General features: G+C 27.8%; 1 protein-coding gene across 1 annotated transcript; it reads right to left on the reverse strand.

Moving 5' to 3' along the window:
* Positions 1-861: 861 nt before the first annotated feature.
* On the reverse strand, positions 862-21,134 carry Rab5 (RAS oncogene family member Rab5). Its single transcript, XM_065499258.1, has 5 exons — positions 20,910-21,134; positions 4,006-4,606; positions 3,816-3,936; positions 1,051-1,219; positions 862-981 (listed from the first exon to the last, which is right to left on the reverse strand). The coding sequence occupies exons 2-5, from the start codon at positions 4,269-4,271 to the stop codon at positions 875-877; spliced, it is 663 nt and encodes a 220-aa protein (XP_065355330.1). The 5' UTR covers positions 4,272-4,606; positions 20,910-21,134; the 3' UTR covers positions 862-874.
* Between the last annotated feature and the right edge of the window lie 1,423 nt (positions 21,135-22,557).

Below are 22,557 nucleotides of genomic sequence, written 5' to 3' on the forward strand. Positions count from 1 at the left end.
CTTTTTTTATAGAAAAGTTGCTCAGTCTGATTTTTTTTATAGAAAAGTTGCTCAGAGTCTGACATCTTTCTTTATAGAAAAGTTGCTCAGAGTCTGACATCTTTCTTTATAGAAAAGTTTTCTTTTTTTATAGAAAAGTTGCTCAGAGTCTGACAACTTTTTTTATAGAAAAGTTACTCAGAGTCTGACAACTTTTTTTATAGAAAAGTTGCTCAGAGTCTGACAACTTTTTTTTATAGAAAAGTTGCTCAGAGTCTGACAACTTTTTTTTATAGAAAAGTTGCTCAGAGTCTGACAACTTTTTTTTTATAGAAAAGTTGCTCAGAGTCTGACAACTTTTTTTTTATAGAAAAGTTGCTCAGAGTCTGACAACTTTCTTTATAGAAAAGTTGCTCAGAGTCTGAGAACTTTTTTTATAGAAAAGTTGCTCAGAGTCTGAGAAAAGTTGCTCAGAGTCTGAGAACTTTTTTTATAGAAAAGTTGCTCAGAGTCTGACAACTTTCTTCATAGAAAAGTTGCTCAGAGTCTGACAACTTTTTTTTATAGAAAAGTTGCTCAAAGTCCGACAACTTTTTTTAGAGAAAAGTTGCTCAAAGTCCGACAACTTTCTTCACAGAAAAGTTGCTCAGAGTCTGACAACTTTCTTTATAGAAAAGTTGCTCAAATTCTGACAACTTTCTTTATAGAAAAGTTGCTGAAAGTCTGACAACTTTCTTCACAGAAAAGTTGCTCAGAATCTGACAACTTTCTTTATAGAAACGTTGCTCAGAGTCTGACAACTTTTTTATAGAAGAGTTGCTCATTTTTTATAGAGTTAAATCAAAGTTTTACAAACATTACTTGTTTCACTTTCATACTAACCTACAAAAAGACATCACTTGCAGCAATTGTTCGTCTGTCGGTTATTTTCATTTTCATTTAGTCTTCTACCAGCACCAGCACCTTGATTATTGGCTCCGTCGTTTTTAGGTAATTTCTTAGCTAAAATTGTAAATTTCATAATGAATTTCAAATTCAAATAAATAAAGTTTTTAAAATAATGTTACTTACCAATAGCCAAGAAAATATCGTTTACGTTCATGCCAGTTTTTGCTGATGTTTCCATAAATAACAAACCATTTTCTTCGGCATATTGTTTAGCTTCTTCATATTCTACAACACGTATATTTGATAAATCTGCTTTATTACCAGCCAAGGCAATAACAATATTAGGTGAGGCCTGCAAAGAAGATGACAATTTAAATTTTTGTTAGAGATTTAAAAAAGTTTTATTTTCTAAAATATTTAATAGGGAAAACTTGAGGATTTATAGGCCTCACTATTATTTCTTATGATTGGTGAAAATAATTAAATTAATTCATGATCGCAATATAATTCTAAATACTCTCCATAAAGATCAATATACTATGGCATGCAATTAAATCAAATTACAAAACACGCAAATGTCTACGATTTTGTTTAACTTATGGCCGATATAAATTTAGTATGTGTCTGTGAAAAATATCAAAGTTACGTGGCCACATTCCACTTTGCAATTCAATTAAAGATATTTGGAGCCTTTGGGGTTTCCCTGTTAAATTCAAAACACCTTTAGCAAAATTCAGATAATTAAATAACTTACAACAGTTCTATATAAACAAGAAATTCTTGTTAAAAATATTCAAAAATTTAATATTTCTTCAAAATGATTTAATTTTTGAACTTTTATTTGTTCATCTTCTGGAATAACTTTACATCCATATTTATTTTTGTAGACTTATTTTATTAAACATAAAAAAATTATTTGAAACAATCTCAAAACGTTTTTAGAATTTTATGAATATGTACTTAATGATTGCTGAAAATTTTACATATGTATGTATGAGAGTGTTGTGATGTCACAATAAAGTGTCCGTCTGCATCTGCTTAAAAAAAAACAATGCCAACATTTTTTTGAGGCACACAAAGGAAACGTTCATTTGTTTTCTGTTAATGATACGCAGTTAAATATAAGTGGTTTCAATGAACTTATATAAACAAATAAATTTTAATAAATAAAAATATCAGCAAAATTATATAAATATGATACCCGTATTGTTAAATTGTAAATCAAATGGTACAAAGAGAAATGCAGAGTGTAGCTTATCGTAAAGCAATGTAATCTAAGATGTATACTATGAAAAATTTATAGCCGGTTTTAAAAATAACCTTTATCATAGTATTACAAGAATAAAAAGTCTTGGATTTTACAAGCCTGACAATTTTTTATAAAGAAAAAGTCTGACCACTTTTCTACTGAACAAGTTTTTTAGAGTCACACAATTTTAGAGAAAAAGCCTGACATCTTTTATGTAAAAAAATTGTTCAGAGTCTGATCACTTTTTATAAAGAAAACGATGCTGACAACTTGTTTTAGAGAAAAAAATTATCAGAGTCTCACCACTTTTTCAGATATAATCCTCCTTTTGTGTGACAATTTCTTTTAAAAGTAGCTATGACAAATAGTTGTTCGGAATCTGATCTCTTTATACAGAAAATGTTGCTCAGAGACTGACAACGTTTCTAGAGAAAAAGTTTATCAGATACAACTTTTCCAGATAAAAAGATGCTCAGACAACTTTTCTATAGCAAAAGTCTATGAGAGTCTAACATCTTTTGTACAGAAAATGTTGGTAAGAGTCTGACAAATTTAACAGAAAAAAAAATTTCTCAGTTTGACCACTTTTTTAGAGCAAATGTTGTTCAAGCTACATACACACGGTTGTCAGATTGTCAGACATATGCTCAGAAAATGTTTAACACAACCATGAGAACTTATGTTGAAACATATGTGTGTTAACCATTTATTGAACATTTTCTGACAATATTGTAAGAATATGACAACCGTGTATACGTAGCTTCAGAATCCGAAAACTTTTCGATAGAAAAAGTAGCCACTATTTAAAGTAAAAGTTGCCAGAATCTGAAAGTTTTTAGAGAAACAATTTCTCAATCTGACATCATTTGAAAGACAATGTGGCTCAACTATAAAAGTAGCCCTGACAAACTTTTTATTAAAAAAAAATTGGCCCTAACCAATTTACTATAGAAAAAGTTACTCTGACAATTTTTCTATAGAAAAAGTTGCTCTGACTATAGAAAAATTTGCGAGTCAGAAAATTTTTCTTAAAAAAGATGCTATGGCAACTTTTCTTTAAAAAGAGTGGCTAACAACTTTTCTATATAAAAAGTTTCTCTAACAACTTTTCTATATAAAAAGATACTCTGATCAGAATCTGAAAATTTTTCTCTAAAAAGTTTTCCTTAAAAAAAAGTTGCTCTGACAAATTTTCTATAAAAAAAAGTTACTCAGATAACTTTTCTATAGATAAAGTTACTCTGACAACTTTTCTATATAAAAAGTTCCTCTGAAAACTTTTCTTAAAAAACTTGCTCTTTTTTATAGAAAATGTTATTCAGACAATTTTTCTATAAAAAAGTTGATCTGACAACTTTTCTATAGAAAAAGTTACTCTGACAACTTTTCTTTAGAAAAAGTTGTTACAGCTACTTTTCTTTAGAAAAAGTTGCTCCGACAACTTTTCTATAAAAAAGTTGATCTGACTTTTTCATAGAAAAACTTACAACTGACAACTTTTGTATAGAAAAACTTGCTCTGACAATAGAATAGAAAAGGTTACTCTGGGAAATTTTCTTTAAAAAAAGTTACTTTGACAACTTTTTTTAGAATAAGTTTCTCCAAAAACTTTTCTATACAAAAAATTGCTCTGATAAGTTTTCGCTATTTTTATAAATAATTTTTTATTTTTATTTATTTACTAAATCTCCACACTCACTTGTTTATGCAGTTCCTTGACCCAGGTCTTTGCACGTTGAAAACTGTCTTGATTTTGTATATCATACACAACAATAGCGGCCTGCGCACCTCTATAATACATGGGAGCTAAGCTGTGGTATCTAAAAAAATTCCACAAAATAAAATTATTAATAATTAATTAAAAAAAAAAAATAAATATATTCTCTCACCTTTCTTGTCCTGCAGTATCCCATATCTCAAATTTAACCACTGTGTCTTCTATACATATGGTTTGTGTTAGGAATGCAGCTCCTATCGTGCTTTCTTGGTATTCGTGAAATTGTCCCTTAACGAAACGTAGGACCAGCGATGATTTACCCACAGCCGATTCGCCCAATAAAACCAATTTAAATTGGCAACTTTTATTTTGAGATGTACCATTGGGACGTTGAGCTGTGCCGCCTGCCGAGCCACCCGAACGTGGTGTTGTTGCCATTATTGCTGTGTTTTTTGTTGTTGGTTTAGTTTGTTTTTATTTCTTTTTCTTTAAATGGAAAGTTTAAGTTTTTATTTTCTCTTTTGTTTGGTGTTCTTTTTCTCGTTCAAACAAACAAAAAATACGATTTTTACTTATAAAAAAAAAGAAATTTTAATTCTTAATAAAGAAATTAGAGACGTATAAGAAAATATACAAAAACAAAAAAGAATTCTTTAGAGCTGAGAATGTTTAAATTAATGCTGGTGTGGTAATTATTCCTTAGAGGACGGTTAATCACACGTGTTTTGTTTTTTCTTTTAACTGCTACTTAATGGTTTTAATGGTGAATGGATCTGTAAATATAAATAAATGATATTCAGTTAATATTATACAATTTGCTTTAAAAATTATTTATATATGTAAGAATTATTGAGTAGGCCACTTGTGGTATCTAGTATTTGGAAATATTTTGCGGTTTTGATGAGAAAATTCATTAACCACATTAAAGTTATTTTCAAATACCAGCTTAGATCTGGAATAAAATAAACAAAACGTAACCGAAACATATAAAAATTCAGATTCAATAACATTCACAAATTATTAATTATTTAGTATTAATTAAAACCATTAAATGATAATGATTATTTCTTTGACTTAAATATAAACGCCCCTAATAAGTTGATAAGTAATGCACATGATATTTATTTGCTACGGCAACAGAGGAGGTTAAACAAAATCTACATAATGATTTGAACATTATGGAGGATTAAAATAGAAACAGAGATAAGATTGGAACCTTAGATTAAAGGTAAATTAAATAACTAAGTGACATTTTCAATAAAGCTTAATAATGTGAAAACCATTTGTTTGAATAGCAGTATATGATATGAAGCAGCATTATTCGATTAAACCTGGAATTTTAAAACAAATAAAATACCAAAAAAAGTAGGCCATAGACTGTTTAAAAAAACACGTGTCTGATTGATGATTTTCCCACATTTTTTTTGGGAATTTTTCCATTATTTTTTTTTAACAAAAATCAAATATTGAACGAAACAAATTCAATTAATTGATGGTTATTCATTTGCAGATTTGCATTATTCCCTTAATGTTAAATTTTTGTAGCAAAAAGTTATTGCATATTTGCTACTCTTTCTACTATATATTATTTCACTTATCGCATATGGAAGTTACTACATCACAGCAACAAATTGTATTAACAAATAATTCAATAAGCGGTTTTCAAAATACAAACTAAAAAGCTGTACTACACGTTTGCTTAATTAGCCTAAGAAGAAAAGAAACAAGAAAAAACAAACAATAAAACTTGTTGCGATGCTGAAATTATGCAGTTGTTGGAATAAGCAATTTGATCAATTGTATTTTGTTAATAAAAAATAACTACCTGTCTATACCTGATAAATTTTTATCATGATAAACGTCAAAATCGTTGTCAAGATAAAAATTATCAGGTATAGTCCTCATTTATTAGTATTATTGCTTCTTTATGACAAAATTGTTAGTGCTTTTGCTCAGACAACTTTGTCTTGACAACAAACGTCATTAATTGTTATGATAAATATTTGTCAAGTATAGACAGGGAGTAATCGAAATATAAAATAATTTCACAGACTGGCAACATTTCTGTAGAAAAAGTCGCTCACAGTCTGACAACTTTTCTATAGAAAAAGTCGCTCAGAGTCCAACATTTTTTAGAGAAAATATTGCTCAGAGTATCATGACTTTTTGGAGAGAAAGATGCTAAGAATCAGACAACTTTTTTTTATAGAGAAATTCCCTCAGAGTCTGACAACTTTTTTTTAGAGAAAAAGTGGCTTTAAATGTGACTGACTAATTTTCTAATGAAAAACTTAAACAAAACTACTAAATTTCATATAATTAAAAATTACGAAACAAACATTTCAGCTGTTGTTACTATACAATTAATTTGCAACCTTAAAACCTAAGCCCTTTTAAAAACACTTTTATTTTATTGCTAATTTAATTGATTTAAATTAAATAAACATTTAATCATTCAATACATTTTATAATAGTAGTTTGTAATGAAATTGAATTAAAGAAAACTTGAATGATTCTCAAAGGAATGAATTGAATATGTTTGAAGTAGTAAGGAATTAAGCCTATGAATTATTTAATGAAATAGTTAAGAGATTTTAATTTATTTTTGAAAATAAAATTAAGAACTAATTCCTGTCTGCAACGATGCTTGTCTCACTTGGTCAAATATTATCAATTCAGCGACAGGATCTACAACCAGAAGTTTTTTACTCAGAGAAGAACTTTCGAAGACAACAGAGCAGCAACAACAGGATATACATATGTCACACGTGTCAGTTATAAATGTAGGCAATTATGAACTATGAAAAGGATGTGTTTTTTCTTTGTTCATATACATATAACTCATTGCTAAAATGATGCTACAATTTACTTGAGTTGTCATCTGGTTTAATAACGTCGGTTGGTTTTTTTTTTATCAAACAAATCATGATGATTTCTCAGTTTGATATCAAATATTCTCAAACATATAATGACATTTTTAACCCAGCAATAACGGGGGATTTGAATAAAGGATTTGAAAACAAAATCTCAAAATATCAAAAATTTCCCAAATGACTTAACAATTAGGGCAATTTTTTGGGTAAATGTGAACATGTTGTAAAATCATATAACGATCGGATAAATAATGAGAGACATTATATTTATATCAAAGCTTTAAAGCACTATAACTCCAAACTAAAGTTTCCTGCCCAAAACTTGTACATGACTTAACAAGACTTAAAAGAGTCTTAGATTACATTCAATCTTTGGTATTTATATAGTCTTAAGGTAGGGTCACACGCGGCATATATTTGCTCTAAAAAGCGTAACCACTTTTTTTTAGCACAAATTTGTTTGACGTGTTTACTCTTACAAGTGTTTTGTAAGATCAAACAGCATCAAATAAAATAAAACTTTTTGTTTTGAATCATCCTAAGTAAAATAAGTTTTTGAAATAAATAAAAGAATTAAAATGTATTTTATTTAGTGGTTACGTCTTTTTCGTCAAATATTTGCCATGTGTGACCCTACCTTTAGATTAGCTTCAATCGTAGCTTCTTATATAGACTTAGATTAAGTTCAATCGTATTAAGTATATATTAGAAAAGCTTAACTCTAGAATAAAGTTTCCTGTCCATAATTTGTACATGACTTATCAATTTTAAAGTCGTAGATCTTTATATATCTGACCGTATGGAAGAATAGCTTAAGTCGAAAAAAGAAGTTTAGAAATATTCCCAATTTTGTGAAATTTTTATTCTTTCTTAAAAAAAAATCTGTAACTTAACATATTGGTAATAAATTATTAGACTTCAGATTCACAAGTTTTTTTAAAAAAATGCCCTTATGCCGACTTAAGCTCCTCTTCTATATGACCACAGTTATAGTCTTAGATAAGCTTCAATCGTAGTCCTTAATATAGTCTAAGATTAACTTCATTCGTAGCTTTTTATGTAGCCTTAGATTAGTTTCAATCGTTACCGAAACGGTTAAAAGGTAACCGTGACGCTAATTTGGATTATTACTTTATAGGTATTTTAGCGGTAACGGAGCCAACTTAAAGACAAAATATGTGTTTTTTTTAATTTTGTCATAATGTTCGTATGGTTCGAAAATACCATTTTGTTAGCAAATTAAGGAAATGCCAGTTGTCTAACAATTTTTCTCAAATCAACCTCAAATTGAATTTGGTTTGAGAAACTTATTTAATATCAAAAATTAAAGCCATCGTATTTCAAAGATTTGACTGCTTATGAATACCATTTGCGTCGAATTTTACATAAATTTTATTTTCTATATGTTAGAAAAATCTCCCATATTATAGAGAACTTCATTATTCTCTAATGTTTACAAATCACTTTTATTATTCAATATTATGTGTAATAGATTAAAGAAAGTCATATACCAAACCAATACGATGTCACAACAGTTATAATGTCGTGTCATTCAGGTAGTTGGAATTGAAATAATTACAGAAAAGGTCAGAAAGGTGAAATTATTAATTGTTTGAAACTATGTTGTACTTAAACCACCTTTTCTTTGCATTTTAGAAATACAAAATATTTTCTAAGAAAGAAACAAACATTTTGCTTTAAAATGTTACGACTTATAATAAAAATTTGCAAAACTTTTTAAGTAAATTTAGTTTTTCAATGTGCTACAACTATTTAGCAAATAAATTTATTTAATTGAAAACTAGTAATAACTAATCTTTTGTAAATCCAGCCATAAAGTTTAAAATTCTAGATATAGAATAGAGGAATATAAGTAATGGGTGTTTTTTAGAGGTGGGGAAATTTAATTTGACAGCAATGTTTTCAGTGACAGCTGATATGACAGTTCTCGGTTGTTTTAAGGTTAGTTTGGTTTGGAAATTTATCATGAATAGACATACGCCAGAGTAACGTTTGCAAATTGTTCAAATTTATTTTGAAAATCGTGGTTCAATTCGAGCGATTAATTGGAGAAACTATGAATCGTTATCACAATACGTTACTCTTAACTGTAATACGCAAATCGCACAGACCAAGCAATTGATGATGTACAGAGTAGTGTTGAGGATAATACAAAAGTGTCAATTCGATAATAAAATGTAGGAAACATTTTGGTAAACACTTTATTTGGATGCTTACAACTCGTATAGAAATTGTAGCAGGATGAAGCCACATGTCACACAGCACGCGATACAATTAATTTACTTGGAAAAACTTTTGGCGAACCAATAATTTCATGAAATGTACCTGTTAACTGGCCACCACGTTCATGTGATTCAACGCCATTAGATTATTTTCTCTGGGGTTATGTAAAGTACCAGGTCTATTGCAGAAATACAGCCTGAATTACTGCGAAGGGTATGTGAAAATTTGAGCTCCTGGTTGCACCATGTACGCGATAGACGCGGCGGCCACATAAAGCCAATTGGATGGATATTAAAAATATTCTTCTGTTTTATTTAAATTTAAAGTTAAACCCCTCTATGAAATACACCTTTTATTATTAGAAACATTTAAAAATCTAAAGGTTTCTTAAAAAGTAACATTGATAGCTTTCTTGCTCTATTAAACAATTCCCAAAAAGCACCAAAGCCGAAAAAATTCAAGCACATTTTATTGGAATATGACTTGAATGCAAATGTAATTATGTTTTAAACTTGAAAAAATTAAACAAATAACATATGGCTTGAATTTATGTTTCCTTTTTACTGGAGAATGCTATTGAAATAAAGTTGCCTGGCTATAATTCAAGGATTGAATTACACTTGCTTTCAACTTGAATTCTAGAAAAAAGTTTATTAGAATTAATGAAATGATTTCCACAATTGTCAATTTTTAAATTATTTTAACTCCAACAACTTTACATGACTACAAAAATAAAATAATAATAAAACAAATGTATCAAAATATGTACTTGGCATGACTCATAAGCAAAAAGCATTGGCAATAAAAAAAATAACGCTTAAAATATAAAACAAACAAAACAAAATAAGTGTATATGAATATAAAAATAAAACTAATCACAAAAACAAACTAGAATTACATACAGATAAGATTGCCAAGGAAAAACAAAAATACAAATAATTGTAGATTATTGAAGAACATTGAGAAACAACACATCAACACAAAACACAGTTAGAACCTTAAATGACGTAAAGGTACAATAACAAAATATATTGTATGAATTTGTTATTAAAATAATTTTTTTCAATACATACACTCGCCATCTTAATTAGCATATTCAGTTATTTTTGTGTAGTAAATTGTAACGATTTTTCAAAAATATTCATTTATTTTTTTGGTGTATTTGTGTTTGTATCAGTTAATTTGAGGTGACAAACAAACAGTTTAGGTCAGACAATTTATAATAAATACTTTAGCAACAAAAAAAAGAAAGCCACACACATTCAACAACTTGCCAAAGAGCCGCTATGAGGTGGTTGGTGCTTTTTTAAATAAATTTTTTGGTTTAAGCTTGTTAATCTCCACATTTATACCTATATGTTTGCATAGTATACTACACCTAGTAGTAAATACACTTGTATATTCTTTATAACCTTTATTTTCTGTCTGTTTGTTTAGACGATAGGGTTCTTTTTTTACGGTATACTTGATAATGACCTTTGAAGGTTTTATTTTTTAATTGTTTAACTTTTTTTTAACACACGTTACAGTTAAAGTATTTATTAATGTATAGTACTTGAAAATGTTTTATTTTCTTAAATAAAATTGTAAATTTAAGTGGAATTATAACCATAGTATGCCTGCCATACTTCATTAGTAGACTAATTGTATAGCCATAATAAAAAAATAAACATTGTTATTAATATAATTACAAAAAATACGCCGTATTATTTAAGTAAACACGAGAGAGGAGCCATTCATCGCCTTTTTAGCATTCTAACAAGTTGTTAATGAAACAGAAAATATAGAGAAACAAAACTCAGCGGAGAAGAGACGTATCTAGAAATAATAAATTCTTAATTAAAATTTCAAAACCCAAATAAATATATTCTCTTAACAATTCAATTAAACCATTCCAGCACAAATTAATTTATTGTATTAATTCCTTAGTACTGAAAACCTATTGAATTCATTCCTTTAATTCCTTATTGAATCAGTCAAGTTTTCTCTAATTCAAATACATTACAAAATATTAGCTTAATAAAATGTATTGAAAATGGAATAATGAAAAATTATTTTTATTCAATTTAGATTCGATATGAATTATCAAAAATTTAATAATTCAGAGAGTTTGAATGAATTCTGTAATGAATTGATACACCAATAAATAAATTTTATTAAAAAAATGTGTATGAATCTTAAGCTTAGATAAAGAATTACCCCAATATTCATAAATAATTTTTAAAATTAACACAGATTTATAAAGCAAACTTTCCATACTGAAGGATATAAAGCTTTGACAAATTTAAAAACTGTTTATGAATAAGTTTGAATTTTTGGGAATGGAATTATGGAACATTTTTTAATTCTGAATTAAGATTTTATTGAATTAAGCTCAAATTGAATTTTTTAATTCGAACCTCTGATATAGAACTGTATGAAATGAACAATTTACGCTCAATTTAAATATGATAATGTTCCAAAGGAAGTTTTAAGTATTTTTTGTTTATTATCAGCAGATTTGGGTCCGTTCAATGAGTGAATTTTTATTGCAATTAATAGACAAAAACCTTGGTAGAATGCGTAAGTGTTTTTTGGATTTATAAGCATATATAAGTGTTTCATCTTCTGAAAGTTACTTAGTTAGTTACTTAGAAGCTATAAAAGAAAAGCATTTCTGCACCGAATCATTACTTGCGATTAAAAATGGATCCATTACGATAACCCGAAGCGTAGGAGATCGTATGTGAAGCCCGGCCAACCAGTCAAATCGAAACCTAAGCCAAATAACCATGGCGATAAGGTAATGCTCTGTATTTTGTGGGACAAAAACGGTCCTTTTCGCGCGTAATCCATATGTTGCCAGAAATATGGGAAAAGGTCAACAATGACCAATATTTTGCATAAATTTATATTGTACATAAAAATTTTAAAAAATTCCGCATTTAAATCTAATCTAAGACTATAAAGATCTTGAGTGAAGTTTAATCTAAGACTATATAAAGACTTTCAATTAAAAAAAAACTTTATACCGTTCACTATATTATAGCCAAAGTATACTTGAAGATTAACCCCCGTATTCATAAAAAATCAATTTTAAGGTTTAAAATACAATTTAGTTAAAACACATTTTAGGCCTAAAATAGCTTTGTTATAAATTCGTATTCATAATCAGCATTTTAAGTAAACAGTATTTTAATATTTTTTAAATTCTGTGATGGTAACACTATAACTTTTATGTGCCACTTCAATCATAGTGCAGCAAAACAACGAATATTAAATAATAAAGTTCTCGTAATATTTTATTTTTCAGTAAATAAAATCTGAAATTACAGATTAAACTTGTTGTTAAACTTACACAATCAGCGAATAAAAACCGTTCCTATTTATATTATGCCTAAATGTATTAACTCCCTGTCTATACTTGACAAATATTTATCATAACAATTAATGACGTTTGTTGTCAAGACAGAGTTGTCTGAGCAAAAGCACTAACAATTTTGTCATAACGAAGCAATAATACTAATAAATGTAGACTAAACCTGATAATTTTTTATCTTGATAAACATTTTGACGTTTATCATATATATTTATTTTTTTCAATTATTATTAAAAGTATTCGAATGAGGAATATTCTGTGATTAAATAAACATCACTATTTTATGAATTGTTTTATTAATTTATTTTTATAGTCATTTTGTTAAATTGTAACAGAATCTAATGATTTTCTATGAGAAAACTCTTAAATTTAATGCCGGAGTGAGTATATTAGATTGTGTGGACCTTCCTCCACGATGTTTTCACATTTAATTACGACATTACGTTACAGGTTAATAGTAAATTACAAAAATGTCTATAAAACTAACTTGTGAACCTCATGTAGCTCACTGCCGGAGGAATATATAACAAAACCATATATTATTATAATGGTAATTATTCCCCAGCGGAGTTAAAATTACGTTTAGCAATTGCAATATTATCGTCTATTATTGCAAATTTATAAACATTTATCATTAATATTCCCTTTTTTAAGATAAAATGTAAAAAGAATACCTTAAAATAGGGTCGAAGCAATTTTAAAATTCGTTTATTTAAAACAACATTTGAAATAGGTATTTTAATGTTTATCATGATCTTAAAAAAATCAAAAAATTCACTGGTGTTTACTCACTTTTGAGGCTCTATACCCGAAATATTGATGTATCAATCATGTTTGCCAGTTATATACCTATTCCAGAATAAATTTACTTTATGTGGAAATTGCAAACGGAATGCAAAACTTATTTCCACTGATTTTCAAAAAAATAACAAAATCAAACATTTTAAAAAATATCTGTTAAATACATATAACTATGTATTTCGCTTAAGTATCTAGAAATACTCATACATTTCAATATTTATTTACTTTAGTCTTAATAACGAACATACATAACAAAACTTCATTAACAACCTAGAACTAAAATATTTGTCATGTTCCAAGAAATGATAAAATATGTTTTAATTTAATAATTACTGGAAAAACAGTAAAGAGACTACAACAATATGCGCTTGGTTCGAATACATTTCTAGTAAAATAAGATAAAAGAAATTCTCAAAAATATAAAAAGTAAACGTTGAAAGCAAGTGAAATTCAAGCTATGAATTATAGTTGTATTACACTTTATATCAATAGCATTTTTTGTTTGAAAAATATTTAATTTTTTCAAATATTTTTCAAGTTTAAAACATAATTATATTGGCATTCAAGTCAAATTCCAACAAAATGTTCAAGTGCTTGAATTTTTGGGGCTTTGGTGCATATTGGGATTGTACCAAATTTTTTTTGCAAAAAATTCAAAACAGCATTTTTTTACTGTTTTTTGCAAGTAAAAAGTAGTAAAAGATAGATTTTACTATTTTTTGTGTACGAAAAAGGAAAATTTAAAAATCTAGTAAAACTAATAAAAAAAAAGATTGTGAAACTTTATGTTTAGAGATATGACAAAACAGGCATATAACTGTCTAATCGGAGTGCACTTATTGAAGTTAAATTTGAGTCTATTTCTTTCACATGCGGGAAATTTTATACTAGTCGAAAATAAATTAAATACTTTAGAAAAAACGTGATTTACGGTTATAAGTAAAAAAGTTCCTCAACTAATAGAATTACTTTAATGATGGAAACCAAAAAACCAGATTGATTTTATAATTTTTATTTTTAAATATTTTCCAAGCAAAAAAATTCAATTTCAAGTTCAACAAACTCTCCACAAAAAAAAAAGGTTTTTCCAATTATTATAATTTGTGGCATAAACATTTTATTAACATTTACACACATTAATTCCAATTTAAAAATCTACTTGATGGAAAAACTGCAAGTCAGTGGCCGCCCACTAAAACAAAAACAAAATAAATAAACGATCTTTTGTGGCATTAAATTTAATTTGTTCTCTTTTATACAACTACAAACAAATGTACAAATTTAATTGTTAAAGAGATGTGAGAAGAAAAATACTCTACTCATATCAATTACACACAAGTGTTAATTTAATTGTTTAGAAAAGAGTGTAAAGTAATAAAAAAAAATACAATAAGATAATTTAAAATGAACTTGAAACAAAAAAAAATTAAATAAAATTTGAAATACGATGACGAGAGTAAATGAAATACAAACAAAGCTGCAAGTGAATTAAAATAATTTTGCGATAAAACCACTTATTGCTATTGAAGCAATTTTAAAAAGGAAAATAATACAATATACATATTTTTTTAATATTTCTGAATGGAATGTACATTGTTGAAATGAAGGAGGGAGCTAGTAAAATGTCTACACAAGGGAAGTTACTCAGTTAGATAAGATTTTAAAAATTGTTTTTTTTATTATTTTCTTTATTTTTGCTGTTAATTTAACCCCTTAACTGTAATTTTGTTTAAAATGACTTATTTTTTACAAAATACAAATTTTATGTTAAATTTATGCAAAATATTTTTCTTGTACAACAAAACTTCAAAACAAAAAATTAAAAAACAAGTAAGAATTCGCTATAACAGGTTGTGTCTAGGTTTCATTATCCCGGGAATTCCCGGGAATATTTTGTTGGATATTTTCGGGAAATGTTTGTTGGGAATTTTCGGAAATTTCCTTATAATTTCAGATTCGTTGTTGCTAATTGAATGTATCCATCATATCCATCTTTGTTCGGTTCTAGCAACAGATAGTCAGCTGGCAAAGAAGTAAACGGTTGAAAAAACCGATTTTTTTCACTCATCAAGCTACAGCTGAAAAATTTGGTCTTAAAGGAAATATTTAGAGAAAATACATACAATAAAAGTGGTTTAAATTTTGTTTATATAGGTACAATCTGAATATAAACAAGTAAGAGACTTATATTCGGCTGTGCCGAATCTTATATACCCTTCACCAAATTATAATTTAAAATAAAATTTTTAAATATTTTTAGGAAAAGAAAATTTAAAATTTTTTTTTTCAATATTTTAAATTTTTTTTTTTTTGGAAATTGTTTTTTAATTTATTTTATAATTTTTTTTCAAAATTTTTTTTTTTAAATTTATTGAATTTATGACAAAAAATTTTTTTTGGTGAAAAAAAAATCGGGTTAAAAAATATTTTTCCCGATTTTGACCCATTGTAGGTCCAACTTACTATAGCCTTATGTACATCGTAGCAATGGTCTTTGAAATATCATCTATCTTTTGATATCCATATTGTCTAGTAATCCAGATATAGATCAAAAATAGGCCAAAAATCGAGGTTAACCCGTTTTTTTTCCTTATATCTAAGCCATTTATGGTCCAATTTTGTCGATTTTAAATATCAACCGAGCCGGAAGAAGTCCCGATATATTGATGTATGAATCGTGTATGTAAGTTATTTTGGCTTAATTTAGTATTAACAAATTTCAAGGAATGATACAATTTTTTAATTTCCACCCTTGAGAGGAAAAAGCCCGAAAAATTAGGAACCCTAGTTGTGTCGAATCTAAGGTTCCAAATTTCCTGGAATATTTCCATTCTCTAGAATTTTTTAAACTAAATTAAGCCAAAAACCAGAAAGATTTTTCTAATTATAGATCAAAATTCATAAATGTATGTATATTATTTAAGAGTTCCGATTAATATGTATAAGTCTAGAAAAAATGAGTATCTAATGTGTCGATTATGGATGGCAACCGAAATTCAGTAGCGTTGTCAGTTGCCTAAATGATATTACAGATGGCAACTGGCAGCTATCATTTATGTTGATAAATTGGAAACCACAAATTTCTCGTTGCCCTTTGGCAACGCAACTGAAATTCGGTTGCCATCCATAATCGACCCATAATTTGTTTCGAAAGAGAACTTTTTCTAATCTGAATGTATATAATCAAAGATAAACCATTATTATTGTCATCATTTTCACATAATGCTGGGTATACACGATACTATTTTTCGTACTAATCGTAGTATGAGTTGAAGTACGATTTTGTGATAGACGTTACTACAAATCGTACTATTTCCTTTGAAAAAAATGACAACTAATAAAAATATCACAAAAATCAAAAATTTTTGATTTTCATACTTCGTTAGTACGACAACATGATACACGTTACTAATTTCATACTTATACGATTTATCGTACGACTTATCGTAACGTGTATACCTAGCATAATATGCATATCTCTAGAAGTTTTAATGTTTTGATAACTTGAAAGATCAATTTGTATTAAGTCTTTTTAAGTTTTAAATAAATATTCATACATATACATACAGCCCAATTATGAATAAAAATTCCGCGGGAGTTTTTTCTCATTTTTCCTATTCAATTTCAATGAGAAAAAACTCCCGGGGAACAAACTCCCGCGGAATTTTTTATTCATAATTGGGCTGATAGTTTTAATTATGATAACCGAATTTATTGCTTCAGTCTAAATGATTGAGTTTTTCTGTAGTAGCTGAACAATTTTAGTTGTGTCAACTAATTTGCAGTTGCTAATATCGAAAAAAATCTGTGGATAATTTTTTGACAACAAATCACAACTAATCTGTTTTATCTGTGCGGAAATTATACTGTAACTTTGAGAAGAAAACTTATAGAGAAACTTTCCGACAAAAATTTCTTGGGAATTTCAAAAAAAAATATTTTTATCGATTAGGAACCCTAGTCGAAACTTATATACATATCTTCTACCTTATTATGCTTTAAAATAAAGAACTAATCATGGTAAATAGACAACAAAAACATCAATCAAAAATCTATATAAAAAAATTACGGAAGCTATAACAAATTGCTTCAAAAAGTCTCAATTCATTTATAAGATAATGTGAAATAAATTTTATCAGCAACTCATTTTATAAACAATTAACCCCCATTTTCTCAATATCTGGTTATTTTTTATCGTGACGATATCCTACTAACAGTTCTCATACAAAAAAATATTAATTGTATGTATATCGTCACGAAAAACGATAACCAGATATTGAGATAATGGGGGTAAGAGTGCAATCACAGATTATTACAGATACATAACAAATGACAGTTCTCAAAAAAGTAATATCAAACCGTAATGTTATTTTGACAATCTACAACCACTTTTCAATGGAGGAACTTCCGTTTCTTCACATAATTGAATGTACAATCCGAAAATACACGATTTCAACTCCTCCCAAAGTTCTCAATCTAGTAACAGCTGTAGAAATTCAAAGTTTTTTCCCAAGTAAAGAACTCTCGACAAAGGGGAACAGCTACCTTCAGCTCAGAATACATAATTCAATTTAGGAACTGAATTAAAAATTTAATTTTTATAAAAAAAATACGCATTTGTACACTAAACTAACTACACAATTAATTCACAAATAATAAAGAACTTTTGATTTAACGATTAGGCTTGATATTAAATCATTCGTAAAACCGGCAAATCACTGTATGTCTAAAACTAAAAGCGTTCACAAACGGGTTAAATTGGTTGTATACACAAACGTTGTTGATAAACATCAACGAAAATCTTCTCAGGAAGAGATCATGTGATGTTTATAAAATTAAGATAGAACAACAGATAAAACAGAGATGAAGAATTTAATAACAACAAATTACAACAATACAAAATATTCTAAGTATAGATAAAGTAATGTTACTGGCATAAAATCATTAAAAGTTGAAAATTTATTCAGCTGTTGTTTAATCCCGCATAAACTTAACATAAATTAAAACATTTATTTCTTTTGACTCACTTGTATGTATTATTAAAAAAAAAACAATTTCAGAAAAACACGAATTTGAATTGTTTAAAATAAAATAGATTTTTCATTAAGCATATTGTAAAGACAACGAAAATCACTACAATTTAGAAATCAATAAAGGAGAATCAAAGCAAAGAACTAAATGCAAAAATATTTACACACACACGCACTCTCAAACACAAACAAACGCTCACTCGTTAAAACTGCACTCAAAGTGCACTTGACATAAAACGTAACACCAACCAAACATCATCTATCGCATTTGTCCATTCTCCCCATAGTTAAATATTAGTTGATATGTCGACAACAAATCGAAAACAAAAACTAGATATTAAAAAAAATACAATACAACACCACCACAAACTCACCACATAATAAATAACAGAAGGCAAAGAATCCAAAAAGATATTAGAAAAAAACAGACACAAAAACTTTCACTTTAATAATTTTTAGTTTCAATTTAATTGTTTTTCTTCATGTTTAACCTTTTTTCAAACCATTAGCACTTTAGCGGTATTACTGGCAAACAAATATTACAAGTTCAATTATTAATTTATTTGATAACAAATCTAACAGCTGACAAATAGCCATATATTGTTTTAATATTTATTTTTTTTTAAACGTCAAAACGATGCGTCATCTATTTTTTTACAAGTAAAGAAGCAACGAGTAAATTAACGAACAAAAGGAAGAAAGAAGAACAATTCACTAAATATTAGTGACTTACTAAACAGAGAGAGAGCTAAAAGCAATAATAATAACAATGAAAAACATAACAACACAAATGTCTTATTAAAGTTAATGTTAAGATATGTAAATAGTAGTGTGGCCATATTGTTAAGATTTGTCAATAAAGTAACTGCAGTAATTTAATGAATTAATAAAAATTGGTTAAAGTATTTACAATAAATTGATTATTTCACGTTGAAATTTTCCAAAAAAAAATACCAAAATCGAAAAGTTTTAATTTGGAAACGTGTTTGTCATTCTGTTTAATGATGAAGTGGGAGAAATTAAGTTTATATCATAGATACTTTTAATTCTTCAATAGTTTTTTGCCCATCACTTTAAACATTTTTGAAATGATGTTACGTTATTTTGCATTTTAGGTGACGATATGTATAAGTTTGTCATTACGTTTGTAATTTTTACAATATTCATTAAAGTTCAGCTTCTTATGATTGTCAAAAAATGGATGCATAATGTTTTACCGTTATTTGAATATTTATTTTATTTTGATAATTTGTTTTTGTAATTTTTTCGCACAATAAGTTTTTTATACGAAAATTATAATAAACGGATGGAAGCAAAAATATCAGCAACTTCAAAAATTATAAATTTCATGAGACAGGTACTGTAAAAACCATTTGGGAGGAAGGAGAAAGTAAAACTACTACAACATAACATAATAATAACAAGAAATTCCCAAAAATGACTTCCCGGGAGGTTAGCCGCAGGTCAGTAGTGGCTTGTCTTGGTTGCTATCGTCCCGAGAAAAAAAGCACTGATTTCTATAAAACCGTACGATTTTCAAGATCCCAGTAACAGTATATATTTTCATAATTTTTTCTGTTAATATTCATATTTTCACTGGGGTTCATAAAACTCTGGGGCGTATAATTTAGTAGTCATCAGAAATATTTAACCCTCCCATTAACAATTAGGTACCTACTAATAACTAATTATGTTTCAATCATCTCTAGGTACTTCATAAAACCTATAATATGGTAACTCAACAATCAGTGATAATATTCTGCTAGAGAGAATTCTCACAAACTAAATAAAGAGCACGGCAACAAGTGCAATGATTTGGCAGCATTTTTATTCTGCACAATCAAAAAAAATAAAATCAGAAAAATTCGATAGAGAAAAGAAACAACAAAGAACAAGAAATGAAAAATAATGCAATTTGCAGTAAATGCAATAAGCATGAAATGCATAATTATTAAAAAAAACACAATTAAACAAAGGCTAGCAAAAAAAAAACTTAAAGAAATGTAAAATTGTTGGTGAACAAATGGTTATTAAACAATTAACTTGTAAATTCAATTAATTCGCAACAAACTTTAGAATTGACATACACAAACGTTTTATGTTACTTAATCGCGAATAAAAATACTTCACTTTAAGTTTATTTCATTGTTAAATGAGATAATTTTTAAGATTTCTTAGCAAATAATCACTTTATCCGAAAAAAATTCCAATTTTCTTTTCCAATTACACCGACACGAAGAGAAAACTGGCACAAACAATAAAAAAAAATCGGCCCCCCATATAAAGTCCTCTAACTTGGCAGCACCGTTTTTGTATCAATCACTACACTAGAACACTGCAGCCGTCTCTTTCTAGCACACACATTTTGCAAACGCACCCAAAAAAAATTGGTTTTATATATTAAACACAGTCTATTCCAGTTATTTACACTTTACTAAATGTAATTAACAAAAGATGAAAAAATTAACTCTGGAATTTTTTTCTTCCTCTATGTTGCTCCCCTTTTTTGTTTTTTTTTTATTTTTTTTGCGTAGCAATTTCTCAATGTTGGGGATATTATCGCTGACAATGATGGTGGTTTTGAGTGGTGGTGACTGTTGGAGACATCTTTGTAGAAACAGAAAAAATTTCGAAAAAGTTGTCCAACAATAAAATTATTGAGAAAAAATTTCCACACAATTAATTGGCTGATTATAGGTTTATCATTTTCATGTTTTTTTTTTCTTGGTTCGTATGCAAAAAATAATACATCAAATTTAATTTTATTCACCTTTTTTGCGTTTTAATTCTTTTGATTTCTTTCTTTTATCACTTTTATTAATTATTGCTTAAACACTTGCATTTACTTAGATTTTTTTTGCTAATGAGTGGCCAATCGTTTCTTTTCTTGGGGAAAAATTCAATTAGTAATTTTTCTTGTTTTTTTCAACTAGCTTAAAAACACAATAGTAACTTAGCGAAGAAATTGCAATTTTATTGTACAATTGAGAAAAAACGACAAAAGACGACTGAGTCAGTGTTGTCAAAAGTTATGGGGTTTTCTAATGAATGAATGCTGCGTGCGTTTTCCGCCAAAAAATAAACGCTGCTACAGTTTCTTCAAAGATGTCACTTAATACAAAACACGTGTATTGTTTGCGTTTAAAAAAAGGTTTGAAGTTCTAAGTTATTTGTAATTTTCAAACCATTATGGAAAATTAAATGGGGATTGTGACGCAAACATTTTTGCGCTGTCACTAGGATAGATAATCGGGAAAAATTTTCCGGAAATTAAAAGTAATAGTTTCTAGAAATTACCGGGATATTTTTTGTCGGGGAATTTCTTTATAAGTTTTCTGCTTAAAATTACAGTATTATTTCTACACAGAAAAAAAATATCAGCATTTAAAATTATTTATGTAAATGCTGAAAATAATCAAATATTGTTCAATCTCAACAAATCCATAGATCAAGGAGAAACAATAGTGTGGTTTAAGACTTTTTTTAATTAATCATTGAATAGGGTGATATTATAATATCAAAACCACAGATTATTACAGATAAGAGACCATTGACAGCTGTCAAACAAGTAATTTCGAACCGTATGGTTTTGTTTACATTTTTTTAAAATTTTTTAATTCCGCCATTAAGGCAGATCTTAGAGCGAGAGAAAAAATAAAATGTAGTAAAAAATCGATGAGTGTGTGAGACGAGATATAGAAAGATAAATTAATATGTTTGTCCCTCTTTTAAATCTACCGTGGTTTATTATACATTTTCTTTTGTTAATTGTTCGTAAATTTTTTTTGTTTGCCTCCGCCATGTTGCTAAAAACAGCTGATTCGGGTCTATGTTAGTCTATGATCAAAACATTATTTGACAGCATCTTGAAAAGTAAAATTGTTGCGTGCAGCCTACTTTACAGCAATCAAGCAAAACTTGAACGTTAGATCATCAAACTATCCCCATTTACCAAAAAATCCTCTATTTGGGTATAAATCATCAAAATTGGCAACACTGACTGAATTGTACAAATTTGTAATGAGTAGTCGGTTTATTTAGTTTTCAAGTACTCGAAGTTTATGTAATCGTAAAAAGAATATGAGTAATCGTATTGTCAGTTTGATACGGTAAAAATTGAATAAATTATGGCGGTAAAAATTATATAAATTATAATCATCCCAATAAGCATTTTTGCTGGAATCCAAGTACAAAACAAGTTGAATTTCAGTCATACATAGAAATGCACTTGTTTTACCTGTGAAAAGGGAACATGAATTCAAATGTAACGTTAGTGTTAGTGTAAAATATAAAATAACTTTAAAATGTGTGTCTTCTGTTATCTTTAAATTCAAGAATGAATGCTACCGTTACCAAAATAATTGCAATTACTGTTATTTTTTAAACGTTTCGAATCGGTAGCTAATCTTAAATAAAAA

This window comes from Calliphora vicina, chromosome 2 (assembly GCF_958450345.1).
Source record: "Calliphora vicina chromosome 2, idCalVici1.1, whole genome shotgun sequence".
Taxonomy (NCBI): domain Eukaryota; kingdom Metazoa; phylum Arthropoda; class Insecta; order Diptera; family Calliphoridae; genus Calliphora; species Calliphora vicina.

Excerpts from the sequence above, each read along its gene's own strand:
- Rab5 (XM_065499258.1), bottom strand. The coding sequence starts at position 4,271 with ATGGCAACAACACCACGTTCGGGTGGCTCGGCAGGCGGCACAGCTCAA. Across the intron at positions 3,937-4,005 it reads GATACTGCAGGACAAGAAAG|ATACCACAGCTTAGCTCCCA; the intron begins GTGAGAGAATAT and ends GAATTTTTTTAG. Across the intron at positions 982-1,050 it reads CGATATTTTCTTGGCTATTG|CTAAGAAATTACCTAAAAAC; the intron begins GTAAGTAACATT and ends TTACAATTTTAG.